Below are 21,618 nucleotides of genomic sequence, written 5' to 3' on the forward strand. Positions count from 1 at the left end.
AACATAACCCCATACCCCTGTTCCCTCTCCCTATGATACCAACCCAAATGGGTGTATATCATAGTCCTGCCCGCCCTCCCCCAAAAAATTAAGGGAGGAAAAAAAAAAAGGAAAAAGGAAAGTAACACACTGAGCGCAAATACACATCACAAAAGAACCATACGTGTGTCCACCCGGATAAACATGGGCTCCCACGTGCCATGTAAAAACGTATCTAGGGACCCCACAGAGTACCAAAAGTCATACGGCTAACATGGGGATAATACCAAAATTATACCGGTCTAGGGGCAAATGAAGAAAGTTCTAGTGTCACTAACCTAACCGGTAAGCACCTGATGCATGCACAAGTACCATAGCTGCTGGCAACGCAATACAAAAGTAAACAGATCAAAAATCGCCAGCAAAATAACAGGGGCTTACCGTGTACTAGGGCAGGATGGAGGGGCAGTCGGGAGGTGGTCCCCGACGCGCGTTTCGCGGCCGCAGATCGCCGCTTTCTCCCCTTGAGAAAGCGGCGATCTGCGGCCGCGAAACGCGCGTCGGGGACCACCTCCCGACTGCCCCTCCATCCTGCCCTAGTACACGGTAAGCCCCTGTTATTTTGCTGGCGATTTTTGATCTGTTTACTTTTGTATTGCGTTGCCAGCAGCTATGGTACTTGTGCATGCATCAGGTGCTTACCGGTTAGGTTAGTGACACTAGAACTTTCTTCATTTGCCCCTAGACCGGTATAATTTTGGTATTATCCCCATGTTAGCCGTATGACTTTTGGTACTCTGTGGGGTCCCTAGATACGTTTTTACATGGCACGTGGGAGCCCATGTTTATCCGGGTGGACACACGTATGGTTCTTTTGTGATGTGTATTTGCGCTCAGTGTGTTACTTTCCTTTTTCCTTTTTTTTTTTTTTTTTTTCCTCCCTTAATTTTTTGGGGGAGGGCGGGCAGGACTATGATATACACCCATTTGGGTTGGTATCATAGGGAGAGGGAACAGGGGTATGGGGTTATGTTTTCAGCTTATCATTTACAGTCATCTTTGTTCATATTATTTGAATATATTTGAAATGTTATTATATGGTATGTGTAGCTTTTTGAATAAAGTTGATTTATTGTTTATCAATGCTCAGTTCTTTCTCCGGACATATACAGTGACTGCATCAGCAGAATAGTGAGTGCAGCTCTGGGGTATAATGCAGGAGGTAACTCAGGATCAGTAATGTAATGTATGTACACAGAGACTGCACCAGCAGAATAGTGAGTGCAGCTCTGAAGTATAATGCAGGAGGTAACTCGGGATCAGTAATGTAATGTATAGCAGAATAGTGAGTGCAGCTCTGGAGTATAATACAGGATGTAACTCAGGATCAGTAATGTAATGTATGTACACAGTGACTGCATCAGCAGAATAGTGAGTGCAGCTCTAGAGTATAATACAGGATGTAACTCAGGATCAGTAATGTATGTACACAGTGACTGCACCAGCAGAATAGTGAGTGCAGCTCTGGGGTATAATACAGGAGGTAACTGAGGATCAGTAATGTAATGTATGTACCCAGTGACTGCGCCAGCAGAATAGTGAGCGCAGCTCTGGAGAATAATACAGGATGTAACTCAGGATCAGTAATGTAATGTATGTACACAGAGACTGCACCAGCAGAATAGTGAGTGCAGCTCTGAAGTATAATGCAGGAGGTAACTCGGGATCAGTAATGTAATGTATGTACACAGAGACTGCACCAGCTGAATAGTGAGTGCAGCTCTGAAGTATAATGCAGGAGGTAACTCGGGATCAGTAATGTAATGTATGTACACAGTGACTGCACCAGCAGAATAGTGAGTGCAGCTCTGGAGTATAATACAGGAAGTAACTCAGGATCAGTAATGTAATGTATGTACACAGTGACTGCACCAGCAGAATAGTGAGTGCAGCTCTGGAGTATAATACAGGATGTAACTCAGGATCAGTAATGTATGTACACAGTGACTGCACCAGCAGAATAGTGAGTGCAGCTCTGGAGTATAATACAGGATGTAACTCAGGATCAGTACAGGATCAGTAATGTAATGTATGTACACAGTGACTGCACCAGCAGAATAGGGAGTGCAGCTCTGGAGGATAATACAGCATGTAACTCAGGATCAGTAATGTATGTACACAATGTAACTCAGGATCTGTAATGTATGTACACAGTGACTGCACCAGCAGAATAGTGAGTACAGCTCTGGGGTATAATACAGGATGTAACTCAGGATCAGTAATGTAATGCATGTGCACAGTGACTGCACCAGCAGAATAGTGAGTGCAGCTCTGGAGTATAATACAGGATGTAACTCAGGATCAGTAATGTATGTACACAGTGACTGCACCAGCAGAATAGTGAGTGCAGCTCTGGGGTATAATACAGGATGTAACTCAGGATCAGTAATGTAATGTATGTACACAGTGACTGCACCAGCAGAATAGTGAGTGCAGCTCTGGGGTATAATACAGGATGTAACTCAGGATCAGTAATGTAATGTATGTACACAGTGACTGCACCAGCAGAATAGTGAGTGCAGCTCTGGGGTATAATACAGGATGTAACTCAGGATCAGTAATGTAATGTATGTACACAGTGACTGCACCAGCAGAATAGTGAGTGCAGCTCTGGAGTATAATACAGGATGTAACTCAGGATCAGTAATGTATGTACACAGTGACTGCACCGGTAGAATAGTGAGTGCAGCTCTGGAGTATAACACAGGATGTAACTCAGGATCAGTAATGTAATGTATGTACACAGTGACTGCACCAGCAGAATAGTGAGTGCAGCTCTGGAGTATAATACAGGATGTAACTCAGGATCAGTAATGTAATGTATGTACACAGTGACTGCACCAGCAGAATAGTGAGTGCAGCTCTGGAGTATAATACATGATGTAACTCAGGATCAGTAATGTATGTACACAGTGACTGCACCAGCAGAATATTGAGTGCAGCTCTGGAGTATGACTCCATAATACAGTTGTTGGTAGGTTTCCTGTCTTTTATTCCTGCTCTGTATCGTGTGACTGTTCTGACCCTTCCTTACGGCTGATATATGGCGATCTCATTATGTACTGCCTCATTATAACCTCAGTATGTAAATCTTATTATGGGGCTGTGACGTATGGTGGAAATAATGCAGCCCAGCAACCAGACCAGAGCTGCAATCCAATCCTTGCCTGATAAGATGGTAATCAACTTGGTCAAAGTGCATGTGGCCTAATGCCAGGATAGCGCCTGCTGAAATGTCTACAATGTACTATGGAGAGTTATGAGTCCTGTACGAGCCACAATAACGGCGGTTACAAACATGGATTGGGCAATAAACATTCCTTGGTCATTTGGGGCCAATATGTTACTAAATATTCCAGTCACTACGCCTCCCATCACATTTTATGTTCCCTGTATCCTGGATGGAGCGTTCTCCTGCAGTCTGTGTCATAGTTTTAACTGGATAAAAAGTTTAAGGTTCTCTGCTGGATCAGAAAATCATGGCTGCTTTTCTCCAGATACACAGGTTGTGTCTGGTATTGCAGCTCATCCCCACTCGCTTCCGTTCAATACCAAACATTCCCCATGAACGGATGTGCTGCTGAACTTGGGAGAAATCAGATGTTTTTCTTATCCTTGACAGCCCCTTTAAATGGAGTTAAAGGGTCCAGCTATACTCCTACGTCATACGTCTAATGGATCCCACCTTTGGCTGAGATTGCGATGGAGTTAATAAAACTTATGACCGATGTCCTCCTGAAGAAGCTGAGATGTAGTGTAAAGCATAGTGGAGGGACAGGACCTGGAGACACAAGATTGATGTGCACACGTTGCGGATTTCCAGCGGATCCGCAGCGTTTTTTACTGTGCAGAAACTCTGCAGATCCCCAAGTAATTTACAGTACAATGTAAATCAATGAGAAAAAAAAAATTTGCTGTGCACATGGTGCGGAAAATTCCGTGCGGGAACGCTGCGGATTAAAAGGAGCATGGCACTTCTTTTTTGCGGATCTGCTGCGTTTTTGTACCCATTCCATTATAGAAAACCGCAGGGGTAAAAAACGCAAGAAATGAGCACAAAATCCGCACAAAAGACGCGACAAATCCGCACCTGTGTTTTCTGCCAAGAGATGCAGAATCCGCACAAAAAGTTCCTGAGGCAAATCCGCAACGTGTGCACATAGCCTAACTGTGCTCTGATTGAGCAGAGATGCAATGTAAAGCATGGAGGAGGAATCGGGAAGCCGCTCAGGCCACTGATGAGAGGGCAGGTGGACTCCACAATTCAGTTGTGATGGATTCGATGATCAGTAGCTGTGTCATATTAGAGCAGAGATGGGAAATGAACTGGACACAAGTCCGCTGATAACAAGAGATGAATTTTATGGAAACTCCAACATCAGAAGCGATGCAGTTAAAGTGGAGTCACTGCTCATAGCTGTACACTATTAGAGCGGAGCTGCAGTGTAAAGCAAGGCAATGTAATACAGGTGCTGCTTCTCAGAAAACTAGAATATCATCAAAAAGTTAACTTTTCAGTTCTTCTATACAAAAAGTGAATCTCATTATATAGAGTCATTACACACAGAGCGATCTATTTCAGATGTTTATTACTGTTAATGTTGATGATTATGGCTTACAGCCAATGAAAACCCAAAAGTCATTATCACAGTAAATTAGAATATTTTATAACACCAGCTTGAAAAATGATTTTAAAATCCAAAATGTCCTACTGAAATGTATGTTCAGTAACTGCTCTCAATACTTAGTCGGGGCTCCTTTTGCATCAATTACCGCATCAATGCGGCGTGGCATGGAGGCGATCAGCCTGTGGAGCTGCTGAGGGGTTATGGAGGCCCAGGTTGCTTTGATAGCAGCCTTCAGCCCGTCTGCATTGTGGGGTCTGGGGTCTCATCTTCCTCTTGACAATACTCCATAGATTCTCTATGGGGTTAAGGTCAGGCGAGTTTGCTGCCAATCAAGCCCAGTGATACTGTTGTTTGTACACCAGGTATTGGTACTTTTGGCAGTGTGGACAGGGGCCAAGTCCTGCTGGAGAATGACATTTCCATTTCCATAAAGCTTGTCGGCAGAGGGAAGCATGAAGTGCTCTACATTGTCCTGGTAGACGGCTGCGCTGACTTTGGTCTTGATAAAACCCACTGGACCTACACTAGCAGATGACATGGCTCCCCAAACCATCACTGATTGTGGAGACTTCACACCAGACCTCCAGCAGCTTGGATTGTGGCCTCCACTCTTCCTCCAGACTCTGGGACCTGGATTTCCAAATGAAATGCAACATTTACTTTCATCTGAACACAACACCTTGGACCCCTGACAACAGTCCAGTTCTTTTCCTCCTTGGCCCAGGTGAGACACTTCTGGCGTTGTCTACTGGTCATGAGTGGCCGGACACAAGGAATGTGACACTTGTAGTCCATGTCCTGGACACGTCTGTGTGTGGTGAAGCAATGATTCCAGCAGCGTCCACTCCTTGTGCATCTCCCCCACATTATTGAATGGTCTTTTCTTAACAATCTTTTCCAGGCTGCGGTTATCCCGGTTGCTTGTGCACCTTTTCCTACCACACTTTTTCCTTCCACTCCACTTTCCATTAATATTCTTGGATACAGCAGTCTGTGAACAGCCAGATTCTTTATCAATTACCTTTTGTGGCTTCCCCTCCTTGTGGACTGTGTCAGTGACGCCTTCTGGACATCTGTCAGGTCAGCAGTCTTCCCCATGATTGTGGAGCTACTGAAACAGACTGAGGGACCTTTATAATAACTTAGGAGCCTTTACACGTGTTTTTTTTTAGTTATTCTAATTTGAGATAATAACTTTTGGGTTTTCATTGGCTGTAAGCCATAATCATCAACATTAACAGAAATAAACACGTGAAATCGATCACTGTGTGTAATGACTCTAATGAGTTTCACTTTTTGTATTGAAGAACTGAAATAAGTTAAGTTTTTTTGGTGGTATTCTAATTTTGTGAGAAGCAGCTGTATGTATCATTGTTTGGTCACATGGAGAGGGAAGAGGATCAGACCAGAAAGTGTGCGGTAAATGTGGCGGACTCGCCGATGCCTCCAGAGCTGGCAGCCTCACAGGAAAATCCCAACTTCTCGCTTAGTTCAGCCCGATATCGGCCTCTTCGTCTTGTCTCCATTGTTTGCAGCAGGTCAAGCTGTAACCCACAGATGTCACCAGCCTCACACCCTGCGCCGCGGTGGCAGCCCATGACTACGTTCAGTAGTCGGCAAAGATGGCACCGACCCCCGCTGTAAAGGTGCAGCAAGGGGTTACAGCATGGCTCCACTTATATACGCACGAGTCCCACAGAATTCCATCATGTGCAGATATTTAGTCCCTTCTCATCTACTGGTCCTGATTTTTACTCCACTCCCCTCCAGAGCTGCGCACAGACTATGTGCTCTGTTCCTGTGTTCTCACATAGGACTTCTTGCCGGATAAGAGTCTGTATAGATTGTGCTGTTTTCTGCTGCGTCGTAAGGAGCGATATAAAGTCTCCAGCTTTCTAGTTTGTGTTTCTTCTCACCATGTTCAAGATCTCTGCTTGCTGTCAGTGAACGGCAGACACTCTATCTTCCTTCCGTTCAGTCAGTCAATCCTGTTCAGAGCCAAGAAGTGGATATAATTGTATCCAGACTGATACATTGTAGCAAACCTGTTTGTGTGGATACAGTTGCATCTGCATCTCAGCTCCCTGTTCACAGGATTAGATGCATTCCCTGAAAGCAAGCAGAGATCTAGCAAAGGAGAAGTATTGAAACATTAAGTATGTGAGAAAGTTGTAGAACTTTTTTCCTTTTGATTAACCCCTTCATGATGCATGACGTTCGTGTCCGTCGCTTGTCAGGTGCCGACTGTATCATACAGCCAGCAGAGATGGGGACTGGCTCCGATTGCTGCTATTTAACCCCTTAAATGCATTTCTGACTTGTGACGCGTAGTTTCGGGCACCCATATTCCCCACCCTTCTCTTTATCACACACCTTTTTCCACTTCCCCCCCGCAATATGATCCCAAAGTGACGGGAACAGTTTCGCCTCTCGTGGATTTTTTTTTTTTTATTTTTTGCCCTGTTTTTCAGTCCATTATAAGCTAAAGTGAACGGCGCCATCGAAAACTACAACTCATCCCACGAAAAAATGTATTTTTCTCGGAAGAAGGCGAAAAACAAAAGCGCAAAGAAAAAAAGAAATGAAGGGGTTACATAAAAGTAGAAAACCACTTTCAGAAGTTGTATTCCCCAGAATGCCGGCGCAGCTCTGGAGGTGACTGGAGTAATCTGAGATGAGGATAAGCCAAGTGTGGCGCGGTTATGTAATCTAATCGTAAGATGGAGCCGGTAAAACAAGACGCGAGCGAGGAGCGGACGCTTTACATAAATAGTTACACGGTCGGCAAATAGAACTTGGATAAACAGGAGCCAGAAATCCAGAGAAAGCGAAGAACCGCCGGCCTCATGGCAGCACGGATCCTGGGGGGCCCTCGAGCAACCATCGCGTCCTCCTGCCTTTATAACCAGTGCAGTGCGCCAGAAGCTAGTGTGAAAGCGAACCGCAGAGCTCTGAATGCAGCTTTGGATGTGACTGGAGTAGGAAACTTGTTTAGTAACTTTCTAAAGGTGTATTCCCATATCCAAGATCCTATCCTAATATGAACTAGGTGTAATAATAATAATAATTAATATTATTTTTATTTTTCTTTGCATGCCTTTTTTTTCCCCTGGCATTCAATGAGAATTGTGTACTGGTTTTCATAATTTTTGAGGCTTTATTATTTGATTAAGGATATTTGTTACACATAATAATAATATTGGCAAATCCCTCCAATTTGAAATGTATAGTTCTTCTGATTAGCTATGTCTCTTACCCCATGTGCAGGACATATTCAGTAGCTTAGTTGTTAGTGATTATAATCATGGATACCCAAGTGTCACTATATGAGTGGTCGTAACCAAGGATACCCAAGCTACCGCAATGCCCTGCGCATGGGGTAAGCGACATAGCTAATCAGAAGAACTTTACTACATTTCTGTGTAGCTTACTCCATATGCAGGGCATTGCAGTAGCTTAGGTATCCTTGGTTACGACCACTCATATAGTGACACTTAGTTGTTAGTGATCATAATCATGAACAGAAAATGCCCTGCACATGGGGTAAGCGACATAGCTAATCAGAAGAACTTTACTACATTTCTAATTGCAAGTATTTGGCAATATTATTGTTAATGCACCTACTACATATTGGGATCAGATCTTGGAGATTGGAATATCCTTTTACTTTTGCAAAGTTCGACATTTTAAAAATGTGTTTCTATGTTTGTTTGTTCATTTACTGGTTATGAGAAAAAACAATGTGCTGTCTGAGATTCTGTTTGTACAGCGTGGATCAGAGGGACCTCCTAGATCAGCTGTTTAACCCATTAATCACTGTTGTCTTGATGAGAGCCCCCCCATGACCTGTTCGGGCACTGAACCCCTGTGCAGTCGGCTCTGGGAGCCTAGGAAGGGCTGTCCTTACACTAAGCGTGCTGTTAGAGCACACGAAGAGTTGTCATAATGTGTAAGTAAGTATGCTGCTACATTAGAAGTATGAAATAAAGATGGAAAATAGCTGATGGTATTTTCTTGTTTTAGAAAACAACTGTTACCCTGCTGAAGTTTGCTTTAAAAAAAAATAAATAAATAAAAGTGCTTTACTCACCCTCTCCAGGTCCGGCACGGAGCATACTCCTAACATCATGTCGTCAGTGTTGTAGCCAGTAGGTGACCGCTGCAGAGACTCCGCGCTGGACCCAGAAGCGGTGAATAAAGCACACTTCGCTTTCAAACACAAACAGCGTCCAGGGGACGACATTTCCTTTTAACGTTTTCAAAGGCGAAAATTTAATTTAAAAAAAATTGCAGAAAAACCTGATTCTTTTTAAATTTATTTATGTAAAACCAAAAGCTTAGTGTGAAATATGAACAGCAAACAAAAAAATTGTTAAATTCTTATATTTTTAGTTTTTGTTTTTTTTTCCCCCCCATATTTGTACCGAAAATAAAAAGTATAATTGACTCAGTAACTTTTCGGCGACTTCGAATAATAATAATAATAATAAAAAAATATAAAAATTTTCCTACATAAAACAGTGACAAAATGTAACAAGAAAAAAAAAAAGTTATGACTGCTGAAATGCCAAGAATAAAAATCTATATGTCTGGTGATGAAGGTTGATTTGTTTCTGCAGGACATGCCCCAGGACTCCACCATCGTCCTCCACCTTGGCTCTGCTCCAGTATTGTAAGGATGCCGGTGCGTCTCGCTGGATCCCTTCCCGGCTCTGACGTATTCCACCAGATCCTTACCACGTGAGGCGGCTGCATCCTGCACCATGTTCACGGCGCGGACGGATAAGCGCTGCTTCTTCTTGTGTTTAGCCGCTTCTCAGCTGCTGTTTATTTTGCTCCTGTATCGCCGCGGAGTCTCCAGGGTGTTTCAGGGCGTATTCGGAGCCCACCCGGAATGGGATTATTCCAAAACCCAAGACGTGTACGTCAACCTCAGCTTATTCATACCGGACCCCGAGGCGGTGAGGACTCAGTACTGTCCGGTCCGTTCTCCCATTCTTGGTAGGTGTTTCTTGTTCATTGGTTTTTGCAAAACTCTGTAAATGATGTTCCTAGAAAACGTGACCAAAAGCGAGCGGACCCCCATCCATCAGCTTGTAGGAGAGCCCTTGCCAAAAGCATCAGTGACCATATGCAGGGCTGTGGAGTTGGAGTCTGAGCCCATTTTGGTGGAGTCATGGAAATTGAGGAGTCGGAGGTTCGGCTTACCGACTCCACAGGCCTGACCATATGGAACAGGGCCCCGTTTGCAATTATGCTAGCCTCCACTCCTCCGGATTTTTTGCCCACGGATCATGAGCAGGATCACAACAGGCCGTCCTACGTAACCTCCGGGCCATATTGGGGCCACACTCATGATGAACTGTACTAACGCCATCATTGGCTTATATGATGTAAGGTCACAAGGACGGTAGTCAGGCTGCGTTTTGCGGTTGTAATGCAGAAAAGAAAATATAGTGGCTATAGGGTCGTGTGAGTTGGCCCTAAAGCTGTTGAGGTCAGGGTTGGGTGCATCCCCTCATCACCCCATGTGTTTATGGTGATACACTAGAAGAAGCCCCTTTAAGCTCCGGTCCAGTTAGCGCTGGCTAATAAGTGGTCCGCCATCTTTTCTCACATTCCCCCTTTGACCTCCGAGTGGCAGAGATCTGGACGGTCGCAGATTTTAGAGCAGTCTAAGGCCGGCGGTGGTAGCTCTGCGTATTAGAAAACAGAGTCAGAAGTTGTCAATAAGTATAAAGCCAAGTACAATGGTGGGTCAGAGACAAGGCGGAATCAGGAACAATATCTACAGATCCCTCCGTCACCAGCTCAGCTGACAAACGTGTTGGACGAGCTCATCCGGATCAGCGAGCGCACAGGTAACCTTTGCTTTAACTGCAGAAAAATGTAGAGGGGGGGAAAAAAGGAGATGTGTGACCCTGAGCCGAAGAACAGCCCCCCTACCCTTACCTCTCCACCACCACCACATTGTACAGTAGGCATGATGGATTCTGGTCGGCCGGATTTGTAAATGCCCATCGTCTATGAGACCACCAGACAGCGAGGCAATTCATTAGCAAAGACCACATTTCCGCTGCCGAGGGACAACTTGCTTTACATCACTAGACCAGCAGATTGGCGGTCTTACACCTCGGAAAGATTATGGTTGAATGGTTCGTCCTGGGCAAAAGACTCATATCACGATTCATGATGCGCAGATAAGAAATATAGGGATAGTACAATGCCAGAGATTTCACTTACATTACATGAGTGATATCAATAGCTCTGAAATCGGACTGTATGGTGCCCCATACAGTATTATGGGCACCACATAGTCTTCCATACACAATAATGAGCCCCATATATTGCTCCATACAGTATTATGGTATTCTAGTCCTCCATACAGAATAATGAACCTCATATGTTGCTCCATACAGAATGAGACCCATATATTGCTCCACACGGAATAATGAGACCCATATATTGCCCCATACAGTATTATGGTATTATAGTCCTCCATACAGAATAATAAACCTCATATATTGCTCCATACAGAATAATGAACCTCATATATTGCTCCATACAGAATAATGAGCCCCATATATTGCTCCATACAGTATTCTGGTATTATAGTCCTCCATACAGAATAATTAACCGCATATATTGCTCCATACGGAATAATGAACCTCATTTATTGCGCCATACAGAATGAGCCCCATATATTGCTCCATACAGAATAATGAACCTCATATATTGCTCCATACGGAATAATGAGCCCCATATATTGCTCCATACGGAATAATGAGCCCCATATATTGCTCCATACGGAATAATGAGCCCCATATATTGCTCCATACGGAATAATGAGCCCTATATATTGCTCCATACAGAATAACATGCCCCATATATTGCTCCATACAGAATAATGAGCCCCATATATTGCTCCATACAGAATAATGAGCCCCATATAATGCTCCATACAGAATAATGAGCCCTATATATTGCTCGATACGGAATAATGAGCCCCATATATTGCTCCATACAGAATAATGAGCCCCATATATTGCTCCATACAGAATAATGAGCCCCATATATTGCTCCATACAGAATAGTGAGCCCCATATATTGCTCCATACAGAATGAGACCCATATATTGCTCCATACAGAATAATGAGCCCTATATATTGCTCCATACGGAATAATGAGCCCCATATATTGCTCCATACAGAATAATGAGCCCCATATATTGCTCCATACAGAATAGTGAGCCCCATATATTGCTCCATACAGAATGAGACCCATATATTGCTCCATATGGAATAATGAGCCCCATATATTGCTCCATACGGAATAATGAGCCCCATATATTGCTCCATACAGAATAGTGAGCCCCATATATTGCTCCATACAGAATGAGACCCATATATTGCTCCATAAGGAATAATGAGCCCCATATATTGCTCCATACAAAATAGTGAGCCCTATATATTGCTCGATACGGAATAATGAGCCCCATATATTGCTCCATACAGTATAATGAGCCCCATATATTGCTCCATACAGAATATAATGAGAAAAAATATTCAGCTCACGCCTTTGCATCCTCGGACAGCAGGATCCACACCGTCGCACGGCGCTGCCCTGGCGGATAGAAGTCCAAACACAATATTCTTCAGTGATCTCAGGCAGGAAGGTAAGTATTAATATTATTCCTTTTATTTTATTTTATTTAATCATGGATGATTAAGACTCATCTGAGTTGAAACGCCTTGGATTTTTACCATCCACTGCCTGTAACATGTTCTTTTAACAAAAGAAATTAAGGAATAATTTTTATACTTGCGGTACCTTCCTGCCTGAGATCGCTGGAGATTATTGAAGACTTATCCTACAGCTGACCAATCTCTGCTTTGTCAGGGTCCAAAACCGGGCACAGCCGACCATCAGCTATTTCTGGCAGTATACGGAGCAGCATCGCTGCGGCTCCATACACTACATAGTGGCCGTTCTCGGTACTGCAGCTCAGATCACCTTCACTTCAACAGGAGCCGAGCCATTTAAATGCCAATATGTGGGTAATTTTCCACTACATCATTGTGCTCCGTGCATCCCTACAACAGCGCCACTCTTGTACATAGGCTACGTCTGGTATTGCCTGGAGAAAAAAATGTCACCGCTTTTGGAAGAAAAAAAACCCCAAAGCAGCCATGTTTTTTTTTTTTTTTCTTCTGATCTCACACTTGCGAGATGAAGGACGGTAACGTTGCGCCATCAGATTGTTTTCTCTAGTCATGCATGCAGCCTTAACGAGCTTGTGGGGCCCGCACTTGTCAGTGGTTTTTGACAGCGTCTCCCCCCTCGGTTCTGGCACACAAAATACAGAATGTCCAGCGGAAAGGTCACATCTGACAATCCCGGTATTTTACCAGATGGAAGGTGTTGACTTAAAAGGTCAAAATTAAAGATGAAGCGGTCAGGAGAGATTTGTCTGCGGTACGGCCAGGCTTCTTACCTTTACACACACACCTGTTGTGCGTATTTAAAGGGCTGGGCGCGTTCCTTTCCTTGTAAAATCCCTTTTTTTTTTTTCTTTTTTTTTTTTAAACTTGGAAGAATTTCTCTAATGTAAGCCAATGATGAAGAGCTCCGCTGCCGGGACCACCGGTGATCAATTCTGCTGACTTACCGAAATATAATATTGGGAGGTTATACATATTAGATGTTCGGACGGTTGTATCGGGGTAGGGAATTTTAAAGTCCCCTCTCCAGTACGTCCAGTTCTCCAGTGGAATCTGATAGTTTGGGTTCCCCCCCAAGGTTCACGACTCTCTGGTATTTAGATGAGTGCAGCACAGCCTTAACCACCGATCCACTACAAATCCATCTAGTGGAGTTCTCCTTTCTGTTTGTGTTGAATCTCCCCCCCCCCCCCCATCAATCTAACTTTTATCTTGCATCCAATGAAAAAATGCCTTGGGTTGGATTCCCCCTTTAGGTAACAATTTATATGGACATCGCCTTTTAAAATGGTTTTCCCGGCTGGGTAGAAAAATCTGCACTCACTCTTAATTGCAGACCGCCGATGTGTTCCCTGTGTGAGTGGGCGTCCACATGTCAGCGAGAAGGCAGTTTGCATTGTTGTGGTCACATGCCGACTAGACTCTCCTTGGCGTCCACATGTCAGCGAGAAGGCAGTTTGCATGGTTGTGGTCACATGCCGACTAGACTCTCCTTGGCGTCCACATGTCAGCGAGAAGGCAGTTTGCATGGTTGTGGTCACATGCCGACTAGACTCTCCTTGGCGTCCACATGTCAGCGAGAAGGCAGTTTGCATGGTTGTGGTCACATGCCAACTAGACTCTACACAGCATCCACATGTCAGTGAGAAGGCAGTTGCATGGTTGTGGTCACATGCCGACTAGATTTTCCTTGGCGTCCACATGTCAGCGAGAATGCCGTTGCATGGTTGTGGTCACATGCCGACTAGACTCTACACAGCGTGCACATGTCAGCGAAAATGCCATTGCATAGTTGTGGTCACATGCCGACTAGACTCTTCTTGGTGTCCACATGTTAGCGAATAGTCAGTTTGCATAGTTGTGGTCACGTGCCAACTAGACTCTACACAACGTGCACATGTCAGCGAGAAGGCAGTTTGCATGGTTGTGGTCACATGCCGACTAGACTCTCCTTGGCGTCCACATGTTAGTGAGTAGGCACTTTGCATGGTTGTGGTCACGTACTGACTAGACACTCTATACAGCGTCCACATGTCAGCAAGAAGGCAGTTTGCATGGTTGTGGTCACATGCCGACTAGATTCTCCTTGGCGTCCACATGTCAGCGAAAAGGCAGTTTGCATGGTTGTGGTCACGTACCGACTAGACACTCTATACAGCGTCCACATGTCAGCAAGAAGGCAGTTTGCATGGTTGTTGTCACATGCCGACTAGATTCTACACAGCGTCCACATGTCAGCAAAAAGGCAGTTTGCATGGTTGTGGTCACATGCCGACTAGATTCTCCTTGGCGTCCACATGCCAGCGAGAAGGCAGTTTGCATGGTTGTGGTCACATGCCAACTAGACTCTCCTTGGCGTCCACATGCCAGCGAGAAGGCAGTTTGCATGGTTGTGGTCACATGCCGACTAGACTCTCCTTGGCGTCCACATGTCAGCGAGAAGGCAGTTTGCATGGTTGTGGTCACATGCCAACTAGACTCTCCTTGGCGTCCACATGTTAGCGAGTAGGCAGTTTGCATGGTTGTGGTCACGTGCCGACTAGACTCTACACAGCGTCCACATGCCAGCGAGAAGGCAGTTTGCATGGTTGTGGTCACATGCCGACTAGACTCTACACAGCGTCCGCATGTTAGCGAGTAGGCACTTTGCATGGTTGTGGTCACATGCCGACTAGACACTCTATACAGCGTCCACATGTCAGCGAGAAGGCAGTTTGCATGGTTGTGGTCACATGCCGACTAGACTCTACACAGCGTCCACATGTTAGCGAGTAGGCACTTTGCATGGTTGTGGTCACATGCCGACTAGACTCTACACAGCGTCCACATGCCAGCGAGAAGGCAGTTTGCATGGTTGTGGTCACATGCCGACTAGACTCTACACAGCGTCCACATGTTAGCGAGTAGGCACTTTGCATGGTTGTGGTCACGTGCCGACTAGACACTCTATACAGCGTCCACATGTCAGCGAGAAGGCAGTTGCATGGTTGTGGTCACATGCCGACTGGACTCTACACAGCGTCCACATGTTAACGAGTAGGCACTTTGCATAGTTGTGGTCACGTGCCGACTAGACTCTACACAGCGTCCACATGTCAGCGAGAAGGCAGTTGCCGACTAGACTCTCCTGGGTTGTCTATAATTCTCAACATTGAGAGAAGCACAGGAAAGTCTAGTCGGCACGTGACCACAACTACACTGCCTACTCGCTAACCCGTTGGTGCCAAGGAGTTTAGTTGGCATGTGTAAGACGGGGAATGGTGACAGTGTGCACGTTGCAGTCAGAGGGACTGCATACATTTCTTCTCAGCCCTTATATAGCGAGCACTTGGTCCGCTCACATCTGTTACTCCCAGCTCGCCCCATACACGTGCACGCTGGTCTCTTACTGCGTTTGCTATGGGGAGAGGGAGGTAAGCACCTGACTGAAAGTTCTGGCAGCAGCAAGGACAAAGGATCAGGGAGATTGAAGTCCAACATGTCCGATCCTTCATCTTCTGTTGGGGGAAAGGCAGGACACCACCATGCACACTGACCTCTCATGGATCCTCTCCAGTTTTGGGGGATTATCTGTTGGTATCACAATAGTAGGAAAGGAGAAGAACGGACTAAGAAAATGTCCAAAAATAAAAAACGGGTTTTTCCAGTTATACGAATCCAATAACCATTGCACATAGAATGATTGTCGTGTTCTGCCGCTGCTCTACAGCTCCTGCTACTCGCCGGCCGGTGCACTGAGGACATTACCCCACGGGAGGCATCAGGCCTGAATGTCCTCTGTGCCGGCGGCCGGTCCCACAGCTAATTGCCACAGAGCTGAAGAAATGGCTGCTATTCCTCCTTCATAGTCTGTACAGACAAGTCTGCTATATCTGATGGAATAATCCCAGCTCTGAAGGAGCACAGTCCCGCGGGGAGCAACGACGCTGGAGGACTTAACTCTCATAATGCTGGACTGGATGCTGAAATCCGATGGCTTGGGGTGAAGCGAAATGGATCCACTGGGCTCTATGCGGAATCGTGCTTTTTGGGGCAGAGGGGTTTACACACAGATACAGTTTGAGAGAGAAATCGCTCATCCGCTATAACCCATAAAATAACATTGGTCTGTGTATTTTCCATTTTTTCACAGACTGAAAATACGCTCGTGTGAACTTGGCCTAAGGGTTATATCACTTGCAAGAAATATTGATTTGTTTCCAGTGCCGAAAGGATTGAAATGCATATGCAATTTCTTTTTTTTTCTTCTGTTTTCAAGATATCGGCTTGCAATCAGTGAATGAGAACCTTCATAGTTTATTTGCAGGGAATTGACATCTGCTCTGTGCGTGATGACCACACAGGTCGTCTACGGCTCATAACAGTAGGTATGGCCACGTGTAGTAATCTACGTGCAACCAGGGAGAGGGCCTCTACTTTCCGCCATATCATTAGAAATGAATTCCAAATGTGCTTGCTGTGTGCGACCCCAGCATCAGAATTCCAAATGTGCTTACTGTGTGCGACCCCAGCATCAGAATTCCAAATGTGCTTACTGTGTGTGACCCCCGGCATCAGAATTCCAAATGTGCTTACTGTGTGCGACCCCAGAATCAGAATTCCAAATGTGCTTACTGTGTGCGACCCCAGAATCAGAATTACAAATGTGCTTACTGTGTGCGACCCCAGCATCAGAATTCCAAATGTGCTTACTGTGTGCGACCCCAGCATCAGAATTACAAATGTGCTTACTGTGTGTGACCCCCGGCATCAGAATTCCAAATGTGCTTACTGTGTGCGACCCCAGAATCAGAATTCCAAATGTGCTTACTGTGTGCGACCCCAGAATCAGAATTCCAAATGTGCTTACTGTGTGCGACCCCAGAATCAGAATTCCAAATGTGCTTACTGTGTGCGACCCCAGAATCAGAATTCCAAATGTGCTTACTGTGTGCGACCCCAGAATCAGAATTACAAATGTGCTTACTGTGTGCGACCCCCAGCATCAGAATTCCAAATGTGCTTACTGTGTGCGACCCCAGCATCAGAATTCCAAATGTGCTTACTGTGTGCGACCCCAGCATCAGAATTCCAAATGTGCTTACTGTGTGCGACCCCAGCATCAGAATTCCAAATGTGCTTGCTGTGCGCGACCCCAGCATCAGAATTCGAAATGTGCTTACTGTGTGTGACCCCAGCATCAGAATTCCAAATGCGCTTACTGTGTGCGACCCCCGGCATCAGAATTCCAAATGTGCTTACGGTGTGTGACCCCCAGTATCAGTATTCCAAATGTGCATACTGTGTGCGACCTCGGCGTCAAAATTACAAATGTGCCTACTGTGTGTGACCCCTGGGGTCATCCATGTCCTCTACGCAGTTGTGTACCAGTGACCATCGACTTGCCAGGACTGATTCTTATCATCTTGAGTAATTTATGAAGGTTTCTCATTCACTGGGTGTAAGCATAGATATTAACTCTGAGAAATGGATGTAGAATTTTATTGGTTACATAATTTTTTATTTTTTTTTTTAAATTGAAATATTCTTTTAACCCTTTCAAAACTTGGCAATTTTTCCTTTTTTTTCCCTGTCCTTTTAAGAGCCATAACTATCGTTTACATCCATATGAGGGCTTGTTGTTTGCGGGACAAGTTTCAGTTTTTTGTAGTTGTAAATAATTGTTGTGGGGTTGTTTGTTTTTTTTTGTTGTTGTTGTTTTTGTTTTTTAGGGGAGAGTTTAGTGACCAAAAAAAACATTAATTTTGGTGTTTTATTTTTTATTTCACTATATTCTTCAATACTTGGATATTACAGTATACGGTGTAAATTATTTTCTATTTCCAGGACGTCCCTCCTGACAGCACCCTGGAGGACGTCCTCCTCCCCCTTTGCTGGGACAGGAAACACACGAGAGTTCAAAAGGGCATGTCCCACCCCCAATCCTCAGTGTTTTTCCTGTCCCTGCTAGGGACGCACGAGAAGCTGTACTGGCTTACCGGAGCTCAGGGGGATCGTGCGGCTCGTCCAATACCCTTCCCCCTGTCAAGAGGCTCAGGGCAGAAACTCTCCGGAGGGGGGTCCCTCTGCTCCAAAGAACAGGAAGGCCAAGTTCCTGTTGCGGCCGCTCCTCCCCTGGGTGAGGCTCTCGGCCGCGACGCGGTTCCATGCGGGCAGCATCCAGAGCGCTGCGGCGTCTGGCAGAGCGTCTTTCAACGGAAGTTCAAGGGAACCGCCTCACTTCCGGTTTCGCGGCATCTGATCCCGTCACTTCCGGTGATGAGGTAGAAGTGCGGGGAGAGTGTGTGCGCTCCAGCGTGGGACGCACAAGCAGCTGAATCGCTCCTAATCCAGCGTGGACGCTGCGGGGACCTGCTGAATCATCATGGAAAGTACAACAGCAGAGGATGGGGTGAGTGCGCAGTGCGCTGTCCCCCCTATTCACTCACACATACTATTCAGGCTTCCCATTACTTCTCCCTATCTTATATCGTTTAAGGATAAGGGAACCCCCGCTGCCCCCCCTCCTCAAGCTAAGAAATCCGGCAAATCAGCTGCGAAGTCATATAGATGTCCTATATGCAACGTAAAGCTCCCGGACACCCATACAAAGACCTTGTGTGCAGATTGCACTTCCAAGGTTATGAAAGACGAACAGCCGACACTTCTATCAGAAATGAGGTCCCTAATACGGGAAGAAGTCCAGGCTTCTTTATCCAGTATTGTGGAAAGGTCCAGCCCAGTTCACAGCCGTAAGAGAGCCAGAAAGGAACGAAACAATAAGGAGCCAGAATATAGCTCGGAGGACCTGTCTGCCTCCGATAACTTCTCCTCAGAAGAGGAAGGGGAACTTCCCTCGGGGAGTCAGGACCACCAGAGAAAATACCTCTTCCAGGCTGAGGATACGAGTGAACTTGTGCAGGCGGTACGATCCACGATGCAGATCGAGGAGACATCAAAGCCTCAATCCAGGCAGGATCTGATGTTTGGTGGACTCATGTCACGTAAACAGACTGTCTTCCCAGTGAGCGAGCATATCAAGGCCATGATACTGGAGGAGTGGAAGGAGGCAGAACGTCGCCTGGTTTTGACTAAGGACTTCAAAGCTCGCTTACCTTTCGAGCTAGAAGAAGTCAAGCTTTGGGAAGAGATTCCCAAGGTTGATGTTCCGGTGGCAAAGGTTGCCAAAAAGACAGCCATTCCATTTGAGGACTCTTCAAATTTGCGGGATCCTATGGATCGGAAGGCTGATATACTGCTTAAAAGGGCTTGGGAATCCTCTGCAGCCCTAATTAAGACCAACATAGCAGCTACCTCGGTAGCCCGGTCTATGTATCTGTGGATGGGTCAATTGGAGGAACACCTTTCCAATAAGACCCCCAGGGCCGATATATTAAGCTCCCTTCCTATAATGAAATCTGCTACGGCCTTCCTATCCGACATGTCGGCTGAATCGGTCAGATTTTCAGCTAGAAATGGTTCCCTATCCAATGCGGCTAGAAGGGCAGTATGGCTAAGATCCTGGTTAGGGGATAATGCCTCAAAAACCAAATTATGTTCTATTCCTTTCTCGGGGGCTAGGGTTTTCGGACCTTCTCTAGATACCATCCTAGAGTCAGCCTCGGATAAAAAGAAAGGTTTTCCAGAGGACAAACCAAAAAAGGGTCAGTCCTTTCGGAGAGGTTTCCCCTTCAGGAGACAATCTGATTACAGGGGAGGAAGATCCAACAGAGGATTCAGTAGAGGTTCCCGCTACCAGGGCAATAGAAGCAGGAATTTCTTCTTTAGCCCATCTTCAAAGCCTAAGACACAATGACGCCACATTTATAGGTGGAAGGCTCCGCCACTTTGTGGAGAATTGGGCCCGAATCACCCAGAATCAATGGGTTCTTCGGACTGTGTCAGAAGGTTACAGCATAGAGCTTTCCTCTCCTCCTCCGGACAGATACATCGGTCCTACGATAGTCTTGCAGGGCTCTCCCATGATGTTAGACCTAGAGGACATGCTTTCCTCAGGGGTCATAATCCCAGTACCATCTCTAGATGTAGGTCGGGGTCACTATTCTTCCCTATTTTCTATAATGAAACCCTCCGGCGACTCACACACAATAATAAACTTGAAACCTCTAAATGCCTGGGTCAGGTACAAGAGGTTTCGCATGGAGTCCATTCGCTCTGCAATCCTCTTAATAGATCGGGACGCTGTGATGTGCACTCTCGACCTCAAGAGTGCCTATTATCAGGTCCCTGTTCACCCATCATCTCAGAAACTTCTGAGGTTTGCGGTGGCGCTGCCGTCCGGGACCTGTCACTACCAGTTCCAGTGTCTTCCGTTCGGACTTGCCTCGGCACCTCGGGTATTTACAAGGCTGGTGTCAGAAATTGTCGCTTTCCTGAGAAACCAAAGGATCAAGATAGTTCCATATCTAGACGATTTTCTCCTGATCGCAAGTACACCAGAGATTCTGTCAGATCACAGGACCCGAACGGTGACACTGATGGAATGATTAGGATGGATCATAAATTGGCAGAAATCTGACCTGAATCCAGAGTGCGAAAAGATCTTCCTGGGAGTATGTCTGGATTCAAGAAACAGGATATCCCGGCTACCCGAGAACAAGTTGGAGGCGATCCAGATACAGATCAGGCTTCTATTAGAACGCAGAGCATCGATAAGAACGGCCATGAAGGTACTAGGTCTGATGACGGCCTGCATACCGTGTGTAAGATGGGCTCAGTTCCATTCAAGATCTCTGCAGAGGTTAATCCTTTCCACGTGGGACCGTCGTCAGTCTTCTCTGGACAGTTCTTTAAAGCTGACGTATCCAGTACGAAGATCTCTACTCTGGTGGAGTCAACCAGAGAAGCTAAGAATCTGGGTGTTATGGTCTACCAGTCCCCATGTAGTGATAACTACAGACGCCAGTGCCTGGGGCTGGGGTGCCCACCTGAAGGGCAGGATCCTACAAGGGAGATGGCCAGCAGACATCATTCACAACTCCTCCAACTTCAAAGAATTTTATGCCGTTTGGGAGGCGTTAAGAAGGAACCAACACACCCTCAGAAATTGTCATGTCAGGATACTATCCGACAACGTTACAGCGGTGTCGTTCCTGAAACATCAGGGAGGCTCAAGACACTATCCGCTTCAGGAGCTGGCGGGAAGAATATTCCGCTGGGCAGAAGATTCGGTTCTATCCATCTCTGCAGTCCACTTAGAAGGCTCGCAAAACACCATAGCGGACTATCTG

At 45.8% G+C, this 21,618-nt stretch overlaps 1 protein-coding gene across 1 annotated transcript in view; it reads left to right on the forward strand.

Moving 5' to 3' along the window:
• The window catches only part of LOC138672522 (beta-1,4-galactosyltransferase 3-like), a 68,342-nt gene that overhangs the window by 20,609 nt on the left and 26,115 nt on the right, over positions 1-21,618 (forward strand). The window contains exon 2 of the mRNA XM_069760575.1: positions 9,287-9,668. Coding sequence (XP_069616676.1) covers positions 9,431-9,668 — 238 coding nt within the window. The 5' untranslated portion in view covers positions 9,287-9,430. The remainder of the gene's footprint in view (positions 1-9,286; positions 9,669-21,618) is intronic.

Source organism: Ranitomeya imitator, chromosome 3, assembly GCF_032444005.1.
Source record: "Ranitomeya imitator isolate aRanImi1 chromosome 3, aRanImi1.pri, whole genome shotgun sequence".
NCBI lineage: Eukaryota > Metazoa > Chordata > Amphibia > Anura > Dendrobatidae > Ranitomeya > Ranitomeya imitator.